The sequence below is a fragment of the Scardinius erythrophthalmus genome (genome assembly GCF_964197995.2).
Source record: "Scardinius erythrophthalmus genome assembly, chromosome: 1".
NCBI classification, from domain to species: Eukaryota; Metazoa; Chordata; class Actinopteri; order Cypriniformes; family Leuciscidae; genus Scardinius; species Scardinius erythrophthalmus.
In genome coordinates, this window is record NC_138221.1 from 19,695,606 (window position 1) to 19,716,276 (window position 20,671).

At 35.6% G+C, this 20,671-nt stretch overlaps 1 protein-coding gene across 1 annotated transcript; it reads right to left on the minus strand.

Moving 5' to 3' along the window:
- Positions 1-2,905: 2,905 nt before the first annotated feature.
- Positions 2,906-18,698, minus strand: LOC308704771 (galactose-specific lectin nattectin-like). The gene is made up of 6 exons (XM_081389329.1): positions 18,525-18,698; positions 18,120-18,155; positions 14,580-14,659; positions 3,806-3,934; positions 3,163-3,268; positions 2,906-3,067 (listed from the first exon to the last, which is right to left on the minus strand). Exons 1-6 carry the CDS (start codon positions 18,580-18,582, stop codon positions 3,009-3,011), a joined length of 468 nt encoding a protein of 155 aa, XP_081245455.1. The 5' UTR covers positions 18,583-18,698; the 3' UTR covers positions 2,906-3,008.
- Between the last annotated feature and the right edge of the window lie 1,973 nt (positions 18,699-20,671).

Sequence of the window (20,671 nt, forward strand, 5' to 3'; positions counted from 1 at the left end):
ACTGATCTTGATGAAACTTCAGCAGTGTGTTCGTGGTAAGAGGCTGATCAGATGCATGTAACTATTGTGAGTCAAAGTTATAGCGCCACCAACTGGCAGCAGGAAGTGTGTCACTTTCAAAATGTTTTTGACAAAAGTGGGGGGGTTACTTTTACCCACAGTTACAAAAATCAGTACCTATATTGTTCTCATCAAGCCGGACAACTTTCTAATTTACAGTCATTAGCTCCGAGCAACAGGAAGTCAGATATTTAGGTCTAAATGTGGATTTTTTGGATATTTCAGACTCTGAGTTTTTACCTACACAGCAAAATCCCCAGTGTTAAATTAACACTCCTCAGTGTTTATATGTGTCCACACTACAGGGTGTTAAAAATTAACACTGAAGCAGTGTTGAAGTTAATGAGATAATTAAGTTAACACTGAAGCAGTGTTGAAGTTAATGAGATAATTAAGTGATTAATTAAGTGATGATTGGCCATTAGTGGTGACACCTGATGTTAATAAGCAGAATCATTGACGGAAACAATAACAGAAAAAAGAGAAACACAAGAACTACTGACTTCGAGTCGTTACACATTGTCGCACTTATTATTACCAGTTTGACTTTATTTCTGTCATACATCGACAAAAGTTCTTGAGATTCAACAGAAGTTTAGACGGTAATGTTTTATGGAATTTTTCTTTTCAAGTTACCATTATGGTGGTCAGTGTTTGCTTTAGTTGGGCTCTTGACACTTTTCATTTTTTAATAATAGTTTTTCTCTGGTTGCTACAACTCTGTGTTAATAAAGCACATTTGTTACTGCAAGAGAAAACATGACCTGCTGACAATATGTTTTGATGATAAAAACATTATCATGTAGTGACCTGATTCACTGATGTCATTCAGAGTCTACATTTTTGACTATATGCTTGATATCTTGTTTTAGTATTGGTGATTGTAGCTCTGAGATTCTACAGTTTGAGATCCAACAGCAATATCAAAAATTTTGAAAATACTTTGAGCAAAGAAGTTATTGTGTTTAAACGCACAGACATCAATAATCAGCATATGAATCTCAACAATGGTGACAATAAACAAACTAGTGACAAACAGATCAACTCTGAACATCACAAAACAAGCTACTAAAGTCAGAACAAAACAATAGCAAAATAAAAGCAAACAGAAAAAACAATGAAAATTACAGGACAATTCAGCTGCATAATTTATTCATGCTGCAATGCATGATGTCAGCCATTGATGCGTTCTGATTGGTGGCTCCCATCATGCATTGCAACATTAAGCATTTGTTTGATTGTCACCATTGTTGAGATTCATATGTAGATTCTTGATGTCTGTGTGTGATTTTAAATCCTTCAGATCTTTAAAACATTGCTGGAAGTAACTACTTTATTGAAAACTTAATAAAACAATTAGATAATCAGTTTATAATGCTGGGTGACATTATTGAATCAGGCCACTAGTAATTTCATCATTGAAACATAACCAGGGCTGAATTTCCAAAAGCATCTTAAACTTAACTTGATTGCAGACCAACTGCAACAAATGGTCTATACGATCAAATTTGGCTTGCGATGTTGTCAGGAAACACAGTCCAAATCATAATTTCTCTTGCCACAACACATATGCTCTATAAGCACAGAGTTGGAGCAGCCAGAGAAATACTAATGTTAAAAAGGAAAGGGTCAAGAGCCCAACTAAAGCAACCACTGGTCACCATAATGGTGACATGAAACGAAACATTCCATCAAACATTACCATCTAAACTTCTGTTAAATCTAAATAAGAACGTGTGTAGATGTATGACAGAAATAAAGTCAAACTGGTAAAATAATAACTGCAATAATGGCTCGAAGTCAGTAGTTCTTGTGTTTCTCTTTCCTTCTGTGAGTCTGCTTGTTATCATCAGGTGTCACCACTAATGCTCAATCATCACTTAATTAATCACTTAATTATCGCATTAAATTCAACACTGCTTCAGTGTTAACTTAATTATCTCATTAACTTCACCACTGCTTCAGTGTTAAGTTAATTAACTCATTAACTTCAACACTGCTTCAGTGTTAATTTTTAACACCCTGTAGTGTGGACACATATAAACACTGAGGAGTGTTAATTTAACACTGGGGATTTTGCTGTGTACTCCTTCTAAGGAACACGAGTAAAGTACAAATCCTATAATAAAGAATAGTTTAGCATCCAAATACATCGCAAATGTTGAAACATTTTGATTCTAATGAGAGGATTACATGAGCCCAGCACTGCTAACCTTCGTTTTTATTTTTACATTCAATTTAAAGGATTTGTTGTGGAATATTTTGAGTGTATCATAAAATCAGAATAAGGTAAGTAAAGTAATATTTTCTGTCTTTTATATATACTGTATATTTATATATATATATATATATATATATATATATATATATATATATATATATATATATATATATATATATATATATAATATAGCTGCGAGCAGCGATGAAGGGCCAAAGCCGTCGGCACCGCCACCCCGGTGCCTTTAAGTAACTAAAAAAAAATTCATACAGACTACTTGGTTTTGGAGAAAGTGGAGTAAATACTTGACATTTATTGACGGTATACAGGATAATAACCTGGTAGTGAGACACAAAATGGCTTTAATATATTTGGTGAGTGTGATAATTTTACTTGTTTAATTAATTATTTATTTGTGGGATTTATTCTAGCAATCTCCATGTGTTTTTTTTTTTTTTTTTTTTTTTACTTTTGGTAGCCATTTTAGGATGCCAAATGACTTATTCTAATGTGTGTTAGTGTGAAAAGAGAGAGAGGGTGATACCCAAATTATAAAATGGTGTTTAACAGGTGTCACTGAGTCATTAACTTATCATTCATAAACACAATCAAACAAACACAATTAACCGTCTTTAAAACACATTTATTACCTCCACTGAACATTTCTAAAGGAAGTAAATGAGTCAAAGTTGCTTGTTTCTTCTGCATTGATTTTTCTCATGCTGGTTCAGTACGCACACACAAACGGCTTCTTTTCAGAACACGGTTCAGCCTCCCAGAAGCCATCTGTTGCCAGATAGAACAAAATATTAGTTTGAATCATTTGTGTATTATGAAAAAAAATACGTTTATTTAGATTAGCATTAACAGCAGTAACTTACATTTTTCCACTGCAAAGCAGTCCTCATTTACTATAATATCTTTGGGAGTAGAGAACCACCATTTAAATTTCATTTTGGACCCATCACTCCAGAGCCAATGTCCCTCCTGTGAACAGAGTTGTGTTTATGTCCACAGCTTACAAATCTTAATTTAATCTTTATTCATCTAAGAGATGATTCCTCATGAACCCTAACCCCATCTCCACTTTAAAAATGTCAGAAATCTAAACTGAAATGAATAGAAATTATTTCACAGAAAGGGTATAAAGAACATGTGTAAAATATTTAAAGCAGGGCTAAATTACTCAATTATCATATCAGCCATCGATTTCATCAAGTTTCACAATACAAAACACTCGAGTATGTCATGATCATGGTGAGTGGTGCCCATCTCATGGTTGCCAATGCCCTAAACTAACTATTCAGAGGACCAATATATATATATATATATATATATATATATATATATATATATATATATATATATATATATATATATATATATATATATATATGTATAAAAACAAACAAATCTATCTTCATGCAATTTGAAAAATGTTTTAATGTAAAATTTGTTTTAATGTAAATGTAATTGTAAATGCCCAGTAGCACAAAAAGCATGATCAAAAAAATAATTGCATACATGAACAGCATCATGGCCTCCAATCCAGAACTTGGTGTCCGTTGTGGATCTAACCAGGTTCCGTACAAACGAGTTCTCAGCATAGCTGTGCGTAGAAGCAAGGTTCCCAGAAAAGTATAAACAGAATTTCTGTAGAGGCCGAGACATGAACAAACACCACGATTTATTATTAAAAAAAATAAAAATAAAAAAAAATCTGTGACATGCTTTCAAATGTAGTATTTTACCCATGAAGTCTAAAATCTGCCTTTTGAGATGGGACTACTTTTGTAAAAAAGGTTCTGATTATACTGTGTATATACAGTATATATATATATATATATATATATATATATATATATATATATATATATATATATAGTAAGTAAGACGTGTTCCTGGATCAACATATTTTCTTGATCCTGGATTAATATTCCTGCCCCAATATTTAGTCCTAACCCTGTCCCTAACCCTAAACCTAACCCTACCCAAACTTTTCCCTAAAATCTGGGGGAAATGACAGGTGAATAACACTGAAGCATAGGGCTGGGCGATTTAAATCGCGATATTGTTATGCGCATCTCGTCAGTAAAGCCGGTTCCTTGATTAGTAGTAAATCACCATCACCTGCTTTCAGATGGAGCGGCATTTAGGGCTGAGGAGATAATTAAGTGATTAATTTAGTGATGATTGAGCATTATTGAAGACACCTGATGTTAACAAGCAGAATCACTGAAGGAGCAAATCACAAATTGTAAGTTACCATTAAGGTGATGGGTGTTTGCTTTAGTTGGGCTCTAGACCATTATATGTTTACTTTAATATTTACTGTTGTTCGTCTGCTGTTATTGATTTATAACAGTTAACTGAACAAAGTAAAATGTTACCTTATAGTTTTGGTTATGTTTTGACATAATCATGCTGTAATCTGAAAAATGAAACATATTGAGATAGTTTGGTTTAACTTGTTAGCAGCAGTATAGTGATTCTTCAGCCTATGATTATCAGTACTTTCCTTATAATTCAAACTATTTAATAAACATTGTTCTGATAAAAAAGACATTCAGACATATTCAATTAAAACACAGACATCAATAATCAGCCTGTGAATCTCAACAATGGTGACAATAATAAAGCATGTTGCAGTGGCTGCCACCAATCACAACTCATTAATTGCTCCCATCATGCATTGCGGTATGAATAAATTATGATCTGAATTGTCTATGTAATTTACTTTTCCTCATTGAATATTTTGCTCCTCACCATTGTTGAGATGCATAGACTGAATCTTGACGTCTGTGTGTGCCTAAAAGAATGATTTTTTTTTTAAAACAACTTTAAAGAAATCCTTTATATTATATCAAAAATTCTGGCCATTTCTTCAGATTCACAGTTATGCTGTAACCAACAACATAATTCAAAGTCAGAAAGAAGGATTTTAATGAGTTCAGTGATCAAGTTCAAATGATGATTGTCATAATATAACCAAAACCATCAGATCACTTTTTATTCTTTGTTCAACTGGCATTTTTAACTCAGATACAGCCACCAAACAAAATCTAAGATACACATAAAAGGGTCAGAGCCCAACTAAAGCAAACACCCATCACAATAATGGTAACTTACAATTTGCAATTTTCTCCTTCAGCGATTCTACTTGTTAACATCAGGTGTCTTCAATAATGTTCAATCATCACTAAATTAATCACTTAGTTATCTCATTAACTTAAACACTCTTTAGTGTGGACTCATACACTCCCAGGAGTGTTAATTTAACACTGGAGTTTTTGCTGTGTACAAAGAGCCGTAGTTAACTGACAAGCTGAGCCATATCGCATTAAATATCGCTGGCGATACGTCCGCGATATTGATGTGATTTGGCTCAGCTTGTCAGTTAACTACGGCTCTTTGTAGTAAATGCCGCTCCATCTGAAAGCAGGTGATCGCGATTTACTACTAATCAAGGAACCGGCTTTACTGATGAGCTGCGCATAACAATATCGCGATTTAAATCGCCCAGCCCTACTGAAGCGCCTCACCCTGGTTTTAAGCCTAAACTTGACAAACTCTAAACTTGTTCCTCAAATCTGATTGGTTGATTGGAAAGTTTTTATGGAGGGATTATTGGGTCATATTTAAAACTAAAAGTCTAAAACTAAAAGTCTTAAACGAAAACTAAAAGTCTAAATTTGAAACTAAAAGTCTAAGTCGAAAACCAAAAGTCTAAGTCGAAAATTAATTTGGTATTTAGGATAGGGCATTTTGTATTTAGGATTGGGCAGAGGTGGGTAATCCAGGGCCAAAGAGTAAAAGTCCTGCCATATGTTTATTCCACCCATAAACTCAGTCATCTGATTTCACTAATTAGTTCTCTCTCCTGTCTGAATTAGCAAATCCAGGTGATTGGAACAAAATACTGAGGAGGACTTTTACTTTCTGAACCTGGACTTCACACCTCTGCATAGCAATGCCACATGTCAGACAAGAGCAGAGTTGTATAGTCCAGGGGTCAGAAAGTAGAAGTCCTGCCATATGTTTATTCCACCCATGAACTCATCAGCTGATTTCTATCTCCGGCTGAAAAACTGCTAATTAGCAAATCCAGGTGATTGGAACAAAATTCTGAGCAGGACTTTTACTTTCTGAACCTGGACTTTACACCTCTGAAGAGAACAGAAAAAGAGACGAGCAGAAACACAAGAACTGCAACTGACTTCAGACACAGCCTCAGATGAAATCAACTGAACAGAAAAGAAGACATTAAATCTGTGAAGATCTCAGCAGAGGAGGATTAAACAACTCCACAAACAGCATTACCAGCTTCACTTATTACTAACCAGACTGACTTTATTTCTGTTAGAAATCCTTGTTGAGATGTTTAATTTGAAGTTACCATAACAGTGATTAGCGTTTCCATTATTTGAGCTCTTAACTCTTTTTATGATTATTGTCTTTTTTGGCTAGTGTGACAGTGTGTCTGTCAAACACATTTGCAGCAGCAAAGAAAGCTAAATTTAATCAGGGAAGGTGATGTTGGTTACCTGTTGATGGCTTTGTAATCATAATGCTATTGCCTGAATCACTGATGTAATTTGTATAATAAAATTGTTTTGCTCAATTAATATCATAACCCCTGTGTTACTGTAGCCTTAGATCAAGCAGTATTATACCTATCAGTCAAAATATTTTAACAAACATGAGAACAAAAATTTTACCTATCATGTGACACACACTTATAAAACAATCAGCGTATGTGTCTCAACAATGGTGACAATCAAAAATATTCAGATAAACTGATCAATTCTGAACATTACAAAAAAAGCTACTAAATGTCAATACAAAACCAACTGCAAAAAATAAAAGCAAATATTTAACATTAAACAAAATAATAGGACAATTCAGCTGCATAATTTATTCATGTTGCAATGCATGCTGGGAGTTTTGTACTATGCTGGTACCCAGCATGCATTGCAGCAAGGTACTTTTGATTGTCACCATTGTTGAGATTCATACGCTGATTATTGATGTCTGTGTGTGTCACCATAAACAGACTTTTGCGTGCTCATGTTTGTTAAAGTCTTCTAATTTTTTGTTATAATATTGCTGTATCTCATACTGTAGCAACTCAGGGTTTGTGATGTGAAAATATTAATGAACACAATTGTTAGATTTGAAAAGCGTCAGTGGAGCAGGATACTTCATGATGATTATAATACCATCAACAGGAGACCATCATGATATCATGATATCATTTCACTTAAGCTTTCTTTGCTGCTGCAAATGTGTTTAACAGACACACTGTCACAGCAGCCAAAAAAGACAAAATATATAATCAGAGTTAAATGCCCAACTAATGGAAATACTAATCACTGTTATGGTGACATCAAATTAAACACAGAGTTAAACCTCTGTTAATTCTCAATAAAACTTGTGTAGACGTCTGACAGAAATAAAGTCAGTCTGGTTAGTAATAAGTGAAGCTGGTAATGCTGTTTGTGGAGTTGTTTAATCCTCCTCTGCTGAGATCTTCACAGATTTAATGTCTTCTTTTCTCTTCAGTTGATTTCATCTAAGGCTGTGTCTGAAGTCAGTTGTAGTTCTTGTGTTTCTGCTCGTCTCTTTTTCTGTTCTCTTCTTTCCTTCAGTGATTCTGCTTGTTAACAGGCTTATTAAGGCTGAGATGACTCCATATTTAATATACACAGATTTTGAGGGTCAGATAAGGTCCAGTTCTGGTTTATTTCTTTACTCTTGGCTGACATGTAGTCAGAGGTGTAAAGTCCAGGTTCAGAAAGTAAAAGTCCTCCTCAGTATTTTGTTCCAATCTCCTGGATTTGCTCATTCAGACAGGAGACAGAACTAATTGGTGAAATCAGCTGACTGAGTTCATGGGTTGAATAAACTATGGCAGGACTTCTACTTTCTGACCCCTGGACTATACAACTCTGGCCAAGACCAAAGAAATAAACCAGAACTGGACCTTATCGTAGCCAAAATAATCTGTGTAAATTAAATATGGAGTAATTTCAGACACAGCCTCAGATGAAGTCAACTGAAGAGAAAAGAAGACATTAAATCTGTGAAGATCTCAGCAGAGGAGGATTAAACAACTCCACAAACAGCATTACCAGCTTCACTTATTACTAACCAGACTGACATTATTTCTGTCAGACGTCTACACAAGTTTTTATTGAGAATTAACAGAGGTTTAACTCTAATCTGTTTCATTTGAAGTCACCATAAAAGTGATTAGTGTTTCCATTAATTGGGCTCTTAACTCTTGTTATATCTATTGTCTTTTTAGACCGCTGTGACAGTGTGTTTGTCAAACACATTTGCAGCTGCAAAGGAAGCTGAAGTGAAATGAGATCAGGTGATGATGGTTTCCTGTTTATGGTTTTATAATCATCATGAAATAGCCTCATTCACTGATAGGGATGGGCGATATATCGCATGCGATTGTTATGCGCATCTCATCAGTAAAGCCGGTTCCTTGATTAGTAGTAAATCACCTTCACCTGCTTTCAGATGGAGCGGTGTTAAATTAACACTCCTGGGGCTGGGAGTGTATATGAGTCCACACTCAAGAGTGTTAAAGTTAATGAGATAATTAAGTGATTAATTAAGTGACTATTGAGCATTATTGAAGACACCTGATGTTAACAAGCAGAATCACTGAAGGAGAAAATCACAAATTGTAAGTTACCATTAAGGTGATGGGTGTTTGCTTTAGTTGGGCTCTAGACCATTATATGTTTACTTTAATATTTACTGTTGTTTGTCTGCTGTTATTGATTTATAACAGTTAAATGAACAAAGTAAAATGTTATCTTATAGTGTTGGTTATGTGTTGACATAATCATGCTGTGATCTGAAAAAGGAAACTTATTGAGATAGTTTGGTTTAACTTTTTAGCAGCAGTTTATTGATTTTTCAGCCTATGATTATCAGTACTTTACTTATAATTCAAAATATTTAATAAACATTGTTCTGATCAAAAGACATTTAGATAAATTCATTTAAAACACAGACATCAATAATCAGCCTGTGAATCTCAACAATGGTGACAATAATAAAGCATGTTGCAGTGGCTGCCACCAATCACAACTCATTAATGGCTCCCATCATGCATTGCGGTATGAATAAATTATGATCTGAATTGTCTATGTAATTTACTTTTCCTAATTGAATATTCTGCTCGTCACCATTGTTGAGATGCATAGACTGAATCTTGACATCTGTGTGTGTCTAACGAACGATTTTTTAAAAAAAACAACTTTTAAGAAATCCTTTAAATTATATAAAAAATTCTGGCCATTTATGCAGATTCTCTAACCAACAACATAAATCGAAGTCAGAATGAAGGATCTTAATGAGTTCAGTGATCAAGGTCAAATGATGAATGTTATAATGTAACCAACAGCAACAGATCACTTTTTTCTTTGTTCAACTGGCAGTTACAATTCAGATACAACAGCCAAACAAAATCTAAAGTACACACATAATGGTCTAGAGCCCAACTAAAGCAAACACCAATCACCACAATGGTATCTTACAATTTGAGATTTTCTCCTTCAGCGATTCTACTTGTTAACATCAGGTGTCTTCAATAATGCTCAATCATCACTAAATTAATCACTTAATTATCTCATTAACTTTAACACTCTTGAGTGTGGACTCATACACTCCCAGCAGTGTTAATTTACTGGAGTTTTTGCTGTGTACAAAGAGCCGTATTTAACTGACAAGCTGAGCCATATCGCATTAATTATTGCTGCCGATACGTCCGCGATATTGATGTGATTTGGCTCAGCTTGTCAGTTAACTACGGCTCTTTGTAGTAAATGCCGCTCCATCTGAAAGCAGGTGATGGTGATTTACTACTAATCAAGGAACCGGCTTTACTGATGAGATGCGCATAACAATCGCATGCGATATATCGCCCATCCCTATTCACTGATGTCTTTGGAATCTAACAATTGTGTTGATCCATTAATATGGACTTTAATGAAGAGACAGATGTAATCATCATGAAATAGACTGATTCACTGAGGTTTTTATTAGTGATGTCTGCTTCGTGAACGAATCGTTCTTTTGAACTGGTTCTTTTTAGTGAACTGGTCGAACAAGTACACTAAATCTGACTGAATCGTTCGAAACAGTTCGCATCTTGCATCAGCACTGATCCACAACAAGTTACTAAAGTTACTCACTTTCGGACATGCCTGAGTCCTGACAGTCCCTTCAACTCAAAATAAACCAATATCCCTTCGTTGATATTTTTATATTCTGTTTTGGTCATATTTTTCAACCTGTTCCGATTTTTCTGTTATCTATGACATTTTGTGAACTATCACGTCACAATATTTGCAGCGGAACTGCCAAATAAGGACATTGACGTCCAGCCCAACTAGGGATGGGCGATATATCGCATGCGATTGTTATGCGCATCTCATCAGTAAAGCCGGTTCCTTGATTAGTAGTAAATCACCTTCACCTGCTTTCAGATGGAGCGGTGTTAAATTAACACTCCTGGGGCTGGGAGTGTATATGAGTCCACACTCAAGAGTGTTAAAGTTAATGAGATAATTAAGTGATTAATTAAGTGACTATTGAGCATTATTGAAGACACCTGATTTTAACAAGCAGAATCACTGAAGGAGAAAATCACAAATTGTAAGTTACCATTAAGGTGATGGGTGTTTGCTTTAGTTGGGCTCTAGACCATTATATGTTTACTTTAATATTTACTGTTGTTTGTCTGCTGTTATTGATTTATAACAGTTAAATGAACAAAGTATAGTGTGATCTGATAGTATTGGTTATGTGTTGACATAATCATGCTGTGATCTGAAAAAGGAAACTTGATGAGATAGTTTGGTTTAACTTGTTAGCAGCAATTTAGTGATTCTTCAGCCTATGATTATCAGTACTTTACTTATAATTCAAAATATTTAATAAACATTGTTCTGATCAAAAGACATTTAGACATATTCATTTAAAACACAGACATCAATAATCAGCCTGTGAATCTCAACAATGGTGACAATAATAAAGCATGTTGCAGTGGCTGCCACCAATCACAACTCATTAATGGCTCCCATCATGCATTGCGGTATGAATAAATTATGATCTGAATTGTCTATGTAATTTACTTTTCCTAATTGAATATTCTGCTCGTCACCATTGTTGAGATGCATAGACTGAATCTTGACATCTGTGTGTGCCTAAAAGGACGATTTAAAAAAAAAAAAAACTTTTAAGAAATCCTTTAAATTATATAAAAAATTCTGTCCTTTTATGCAGATTCTCTAACCAACAACATAAATCGAAGTCAGAATGAAGGATCTTAATGAGTTCAGTGATCAAGTTCAAATGATGAATGTTATAATATAACCAACACCATCAGATCACTTTTTTCTTTGTTCAACTGGCAGTTACAATTCAGATACAACAGCCAAACAAAATCTAAAGTAAACATATAATGGTCAAGAGCCCAACTAAAGCAAACACCAATCACCACAATGGTAACTTACAATTTGAGATTTTCTCCTTCAGTGATTCTGCTTGTTAACATCAGGTGTCTTCAATAATGTTCAATCATCACTAAATTAATCACTTAATTATCTCATTAACTTTAACACTCTTGAGTGTGGACTCATACACTCCCAGCAGTGTTAATTTACTGGAGTTTTTGCTTTGTACAAAGAGCCGTAGTTAACTGACAAGCTGAGCCATATCGCATTAATTATTGCTGCCGATACGTCCGCGATATTAATGCGATATGGCTCAGCTTGTCAGTTAACTACGGCTCTTTGTAGTAAATGCCGCTCCATCTGAAAGCAGGTGAAGGCGATTTACTACTAATCAAGGAACCGGCTTTACTGATGAGATGCGCATAACAATCGCATGCGATATATCGCCCATCCCTAAGCCCAACACTTCGAGCAATCCGCCATTTCTATTTCTCGCTGCAATTTTGTAGTCCAAGCTAAAAGATGCAGAAGTTACGAGAGGGTAAGTTAAAATGTTCGGTTGTTGGATGTAGTGACCCACACGATTCATTACACCGTCTAATGTAGATGAACTGCCGCGCTTGTGACAGGACGCATGTTTAACTGAAAGAACGAGCAGAGACAGACCCGGTCGCGCGCGCACTCACTCTCTCTCTCTTCAGAGCCAGGCGAAAATGTAAACAAGACGCTGTCTTGCTCTCTCTCCCTTGCACATATTAATCAAAATGAAGTGTCTCAGTTGTATTTAAAGAGACCGCACCAAAATGAGTTGCTCTCAGACGCACATCAGCAAAGGGGTAGAAAAGGAGCCTGTGGAGCTATAATAATGAGGAATTCAGACGGCATTGTGCAGAGGTGTGAGGTCCAGGTTCAGAAAGTAAAAGTCCTCCTCAGTATTTTGTTCCAATCACCTGGATTTGCTAATTCAGACAGGAGAGAGAACTAATTAGTGAAATCAGATGACTGAGTTTATGAGTGGAATAAACATATGGCAGGACTTTTACTCTTTGGCCCCTGGATTACCCACCTCTGGGATTGGGCATTTGGTCATTTAGGATTTAGGATTGGGCATTTAGGGATTTAGGATTGGGAATTTGGTATTTAGTATTGGGCATTTAAAGATAGGGTAGGTATGATATTTCTAAAAAAAAAACATTCCAAATTTGTTTAAACTGTCTTTATATACCAATACATAATTAAAATGTAAGTACTCTGAAAAAGAAAGTATAAAAATCGAGTGTCTGTAGACCTCTCACGACTGTTGTAAACACAGCTCATTATTTCCATTCACTCCCCCCCCTCCCTTCTGGGCTCCTTCCAAAGCCACGCCCCCAAAACACATGAACGCGCGAGGCTCAGGCTCAGCTGGAAGACGCATTTATTTACCTGAGACGAGTGGAGAGGAAGGAAGTGCATGCAGTGACATCATGTCAGAATCACATGTAATAAAATACCTAACTTTATCACTATGAATATAAACAAATATGATGGCTTTTAGTACTCACTATCAAGCTAGCATATCGATACTGGTAAAGTTTAAAATATATTTTATTTGATTCTGTAACGAGCTATATTTAGGCTATAGGTAACAAGCTATATATATATAATGCAAAGCTAGGTTGCATTGATACACGTTTTTCCATTACCATCAGTTAAACTGTGATGAAGGTGAATTTCGTGTAAGAGTCATAACATATACGGTGTTTTGCATGTAAGAGTTTCCATGATGAAAACATTGTTGACTCTGATGAGGACTAACGTTACACTCCGGTGACAAGTACCGCATCGTCGGTTTGAGGACAGGTCCACTCCGGGGTCGAGGGCGAATCAGAGGAGGTTGTTCAAGAGTGCGGGCAGGGTCCGAGGAAGTAGTTTAGCAAAGTAGCAAAGCTGGCATTGGTACTTTTTGCTGCATTTTCTCAGCCATTGTGCCGCAAACTCCTGCTTACTCGGTGTAGTGAGCTGAATATTTCCGGGAACGGTGACATGTGATGAGTGCACGCAGGGCTGTGCACGCAGTGGTGCTCGGGCACAAGACATGAAGGCATCTGATTGGTTCTTTACATTCGCACCGAATGGCAGTGATTGGTCAGAGTTTTTACTGTCCTACAGCTGCTACAGAGGTCAGATTTTTTTCATTCCTTTTTCTGAACACATAATGTATTGACTACTATCAGAATGGAAGGACCATTTCACCCAGTATAAAAAAAATGTTTCTGAACAGGATTACCTACCCTACCTTTAATCATTTAGCCATTTAGGATTTAGGATTGGGAATTTGGGGATTTAGGACTGTGCATTTGAGGATTGAGGATTGAGGAGTGTATGCAAATAAGGAGGCCCAAATACTGGAGGCTGGGTATGAAATGGCTGGTGCGCAGAGGCACCTTATGGACAGCAGAGGGAGCTCCCAGTGCTAAGGAGCACTGTAATGAAACCAAACAAAGCAAGTGAGCAGGGTTGTGCACAGAGGCAAGGTGCCCATCAAAGTGATAACAGAATTTTTGTAGAGGCAGAGACATCAACAAACACCACTATTTATAAAAAAAATATATATATTTTCCAAAATCTGTGACATGCTTTCAAATGTATTATTTTACGCATTAAGTCTAAAATCTGCCTTTTGAGGCGGGACTACTTTTGTAGAAAAGGTTCTGCTTATACTCTATGTATGTATATATATATATATATAAATTATTTTCCTGTGATAACTGACAGTTGTCAGCCAAGAATATACTTACATGATTTTTATGTCATATTAGAAGATGAATGTATCATACCTCGGCATCAATCCATGTGTAAGCGTAATTGATAAACATGAAGCATCTGCATCCATAGGCAGACCATCCTGATAAACAGACTGTTAAAGGGAAGTTTTGTGTGTTATTATAATTTTATTTCTTTTTACCATTAATGACCTTTCATGTAATTAAATTAATAATTTTAAGGTACAGTATGTAACTTTTGTCCCTTTACTAGTTAAAACACAAAAAGGCATGCAACATTGTTGTGGTCGTGCTTCGGCTTTGCATGACAGTGCAGATGAATGCGATGCTTCACAATAGATGCTTTACAGTGAACTCTGTTAGACAGTCTATCTGTTCAATAAAACACCTTTGAATAATAAAAACACTAGGGCTGGGCGATATATATCGTGAGATTGTTATGCGCATTCCACTGTGGACTCATACACTAGGTGTCTTCAATAATGGTAAATCATCACACAATTAATAACTTAATTATCTCATTAATTTGAACACTCTTCAGTGTTCATTTAACATTCATATTTTAACACTTTAACCCTTTGAGTGTGGAGTCAAATAAACTCCCACACTCTAAAAAGAGATGTGTTAAAAAACAACACACAAGATGTGTTGATGGAATTTGACACATGTTGTGTAGATTTTTAACACACAATGTGTGTTAAAATGTAACTCTGGAAACACTCTAAAAAGAGACGTGTTAAAAAACAACACACAAGATGTGTTGATGGTATTTTGACACATGTTGTGTAGATTTTTAACACACAATGTGTGTTAAAATGTAACTCTGGAAACACTCTAAAAAGAGATGTGTTAAAAAACAAAACACAGCATGTGTTGATGGTATTTTGACAAATGTTGTGTAGATTTTTAACACACAATGTGTGTTAAAATGTAACTCTGGATAGAATAGCACTGGGTGGAGGAGAGTTTGTTTTTATGAAAAAAATTATAGGTATATTTTATATGGCATCCCATAAAATGCTCTAAAATAAATAAAGCAATATATTCACATAAATAAATTAAATCTTAATTAATGAAAACGTAACAGGTGTTTTTTTTCAGCCAATCACATCATGCCTCTTTTTCAATGTCTTTTTTCAAATGCTGCTTTCACTTGTTATTAATAACCAGATTAACTTTATTTCTGTCAGACTCTACAGATTCTCTTATTGAGAATTAACAGGTTTTGGTGTTGAAGATTCATTGAATGTTTCATTTAAAGTCACCAGAATCGTGATTAGTGTCAGCTTTATTTGAGCTATTGACTCTTTAACATTAGTTTTTCTCTGATTGCTGTAATTAATCTGCGCATTTGAAAAAGCACAAATAATCATGAGAAAATTATGCTCAGATGATAATATTATCATCATGAACATGTAAAATTATTCAAATGGAGCTCAGAAAGAGTTTAATATTTGAAAGATGAGTGTAACACATAAGAGATTAGCATAATGCACTTAGCTTAAAATAAATTTTTAAATACACAGTTCGTACAGAATCTTACAGTCTAAGGTATCAAGCAGACATCAAGAATCAGTATATGAATCTCAACAATGGTGACAAACAAAAAGCTTCATGCCGCAATGCATGCTGGGTGCCACCATAGTGCAAATCTCATCCATGACTCCCAGCATGCATTGCGGCATGAAGCTTTTTGTTTGTCACCATTGTTGAGATTCATGCGCTGATTCTTGAGGTCTGTGTTTGACTAAAGTCTGCTGCAGATTAATATTTTCAGAAAACATTTATTTTATTTTTCTGCACTGCTGGACAGCATGATATAGTGTCACAAGATCATTATAACTAACAGCTCATAAATAAACTAAATGCACACCATCCATTTACTCATAAACTTGATCAGATTTTTCTTGATGATGTAATAATCAACAAGTGATGATCTGATCATCTTTTCACTCGCCATAACAAATGTATTTTATTAAAATACAGTTACAGCAAGAGAAAAACTAAAAGATGAGTAAAGGGTCGAGAGCTCAAATAAAGGAGCCATTAATCACCATTCTGGTGACTTCAAATAAAACATTCAATGAAACATCAACATCTAAACCTCTGTTAATTCTCAATAAGAGCTTGTCTATGTAGATTCATGATGTCTAAACCATCCAAATGTTCAAACAAACTCTTTATTAAACGTCACTGGACTCCATAAACACAAGTTAACAATACGTTTCAGTGTTCATCCAAACACTCAGTTGTAAAAACACAGGAAGTAACTCTGGCAAATACACACCGACTACAGTCACATGTGACACATATCTGACACAAGTTGTGTAACTATAACACATTAGTGTGTAAAAGGTTTCAACACACTTCTGTGTAAGAGGAATAACACATTAGTTGTGTTAAAGGTAACACAAAATGTGTAGTCCTTATAAACACAGAGATGTGTTAAGAATCGACACAGGTTGTGTGTTAAATTTGACACAACATGTGTTGTCCCTGAGCACACACACTACATGTGTTAAAACTGACACAATATGTGTTAAAATCTACACAACATGTGTTAAAATCTACACAACATGTGTTGTCCCTGAGCACACACACTACATGTGTTAAAATCTACACAACATGTGTTAAAATCTACACAACATGTGTTGTCCCTGAGCACACACACTATATGTGTTAAAATCTACACAACATGTGTTAAAATCTAAACAACATGTGTTGTCCCTGAGCACACACACTACATGTGTTAAAACTGACACAACATGTGTAATTTTTAACATCTCTTTTTACAGGTTGTGTTGTTTTCAACTCCTCATTTTGAGCGCTGACACTCACCATCACTGTGAATGGTATGCAGTGTTTGCTATGTTCTCAAACAAACAGGCCAGTGGAAATACAAGTTATTAATATACAGTATTTTGTCAGTTGTTACATTTTAATTAAATTCAAAGTGCAAACTTGGTTAACTGTTGTCTCTTCATGAACTTTTGTCAAAAGCAGCATTATCAGTTAGGGGTTGAAGCGTGAATAACTGAATAATGTCCAGTACAGTGAGTCTGTCCAGTCATTGAGCTTGAAACATTGTCTTGTACTTTGTGTTCACATGCATTCTGTACTCGACTATTGATTAAACGGTTAATATTTTTGCATCTGCCGCTTTCGCTTTATTTTTTAGAATGACACAATTTGTGTTAAAATGACTTACACATTTATTGTGTTAAATTTGACACAACATGTGTTGTCCCTGAGCACACTCACTACATGTGTTAAAACTGACACAACATGTGTCATTTTTAACACATCTCTTTTTAGAGTGCAGGAGAGTTAATTTAACACTGGAGTTTTTGCTATGTAGGATAACATTCTCTAAAAAAAATCATCAAAATGTTACAGTTAAAACGTTATATCTTAGTTTACATTTAACCTTATAGAAACATTATGAAATGAGAAAACATCCTTAAAACATTCTTTGAACATTACATTCAAATGTTTTCTTTAAAACATCAACCAACTTGTAGGGAATGTTAGCCAACGTTCTGAGAACGTTCCCTGCTTGCTGGGAAGAGAAGTAGAAGACAAGAGAAGCCTTACCGCCACAATCTTCATTTCTAACAGGCCTCGCTTCCACTTAAAAAGAAAGAAATATTACATTTTAAAACAGAACTGCTAATAGCAGCAGCAGTAGTAGTGGTACTGCTATTCTACTACTACTACTAATAATAATAATAAATATACTACAGATTTAACATGCATATTTGTTGTTTTTTATTGTCAACAATAAAAATATATACATTAATATGAATCAATAACTTTAGCTGATATAATAGCTTGTTTTATTGTCTCATTATAATTAAGAAACAAACTCAGGTTTACTTCAGTGCACAATCACATACTGTATTAGATCATTCTTCTGATTAGTCATTACAGAGTCCCAGGTGTGCTACAATTCATGTTAAAATAACAGTTATGATGTGAAACGTTGAATAATGCTCTTACCTGAAGCTCTCAAAGCCATGAGAAGACAGAGAGACAGGTAGACAGTCCAGACCGCCATTGTTCCTCAATGAATACTGAAACCGAATTATTCAGAATTAATTATTACAAAGTTTTGTATTTTTGTGACACAAACCAGTTCAGTAGATCAATATCGACCTCTGGATATTGTGTTGTGGAGCGGAGCCCTGGTTTATCTTTTTATATACTGGAGGGGAGTGTGTTCATCAGCATCATCCATCACATGCTCATGTTCTCACTTCCTGTACAAACAATGTTTTTGTATAGTTTGTACTTGAGCCACTTCTGTTCCCAGACAGCACAGCCATGTGGGGCCCAAATGGGTTTGACCTGGGCTATCTAACTGGGACCCAGCCAGTTTTGCACCCAGTTTCCATGTAGGCCCCACATGGGTTTGCCCAGATGAAATGAACACTGCTTAGTAGGGCTGGGCGATTTAAATCGCGATATTGTTATGCGCATCTCGTCAGTAAAGCCGGTTCCTTGATTAGTAGTAAATCGCCATCACCTGCTTTCAGATGAAGCGGCATTTAGGGCTGAGGAAATAATTAAGTGATTAATTTAGTGATGATTGAGCATTATTGAAGACACCTGATGATAACAAGCAGAATCACTGAAGGAGCAAATCACAAATTGTAAGTTACCATTAAGGTGATGGGTGTTTGCTTTAGTTGGGCTCTAGACCAGGGGTTCCCAAACTTTTTCATTCGAGGACCCACCTAGACAAGTATAATCAATCTCAAGACCCACTTGCACTGGTGCTACCAACTTTCTCAGTTGGTCGCACCAGCATGATTTGGTCGCACATTTTTTTTTTTTTTTTTTTTGCTACTTGCCATGGGATTAATCAATGCATGCTGATGGTCTTAATCTGTATACCCTAGTTTTGCACTGATGTAAAAAGACTGACAGTGACAAGACCTCATGTTAGCAAAATATTTTAAACTTTTAATTCTTAAAAAAAACTTAAAAAAAAACATGAATGTTCTTTAATGTTTGATTATAATTTTTTCCGTCTTCACATAGGGATGGGAAATGATAAGATTATCAATAATAATAATGCCACTGACGATTCTGATTATCGATCCGATTCTTTAACGATTCTCTTATCGATTCTTGATAGCACTGTGTGGAAAAATTTCATATGCTTTTCAAAAAAAACAAGGGGTTTTATTTATTTTAAAGCTTAAGCTTGAGTAAGCAAACTGTACTTTTTATGTAATTTATGTAATAAATAGAACCTTATTGTAAAGTGTTACTGATTATACACCGATTCAGACGTCTCCTGAGTTCACTGTTGGAAAGATCAGTTGTTTTAACCATTCATTAAAATGAATCGGTTCAAAGGAGTCATTCGTTCGCGAATTGGACGTGTGCATGTGCGCGTTGTGTGATTATCCCAGCAGTCAGGACATGGACATCCAAGATTTGTGTCAACACAGAAAACATTTCATCACTGGATAGTTTTTTTTTTTTTCGTTTAATTAAAGTGTTGTTTTATGTCAGCTGAATGTCTGGGACGCTTTTCAGAGAAGATAAGGCAACTTATTTAGCACAATTCACACCCAGCAGTAATTCAGAAAAAAAAAATCTCAGAATGATCCACATGAAACTTTGGACTTCCGACCTTTTACCACCATATTGATTTATTTTGATTAATATGTGCTAGGGAGAGAGAGAGCAAGACAGCGCTTAGTTTGGAGACGGTGAAGTCTTGTTTCACTTTCGCCTGGCTCCGAAGAGAGAGAGAGAGAGAGAGAGCGCGCGCGACCGAGTCTGTCTCTCTCTGCTCGACGTTCTTTCAGTTAAACATGCACTGTGACAAGCGCAGCAGTTCATCTAATTACTCACCGATCAAATAAGATTTTGGCGGGACAAAAATTCACTTTGGCGGGCGCTAAAACTCACTTAAGAGGGTTTTGGACCTCCGTGAAGTTGGCACCCCATAAAACGAAATCATTTCCAAAACTATGCCATTCGTTTGTGCTGCGTTTGTGCTGATTTGTGCCGCAAAAACCAACGTTTGTGCTGGTTTCGTGTTTGAGATATTGAACATTCTTTTTTGGGTTGCGTGACGTCACTCTCCACCCCATGTCCTTCAAATCGCTCCAAACCGGTGTCATTCGTTT

Excerpts from the sequence above, each read along its gene's own strand:
- LOC308704771 (XM_081389329.1), bottom strand. The coding sequence starts at position 18,582 with ATGGCGGTCTGGACTGTCTACCTGTCTCTCTGTCTTCTCATGGCTTTG. Across the intron at positions 3,935-14,579 it reads ACACATGGATTGATGCCGAG|AAATTCTGTTTATACTTTTC; the intron begins GTATGATACATT and ends CGGCCTCTACAG. Across the intron at positions 3,269-3,805 it reads GAGGCCATGATGCTGTTCAT|GAGGGACATTGGCTCTGGAG; the intron begins GTATGCAATTAT and ends CTCTGTTCACAG.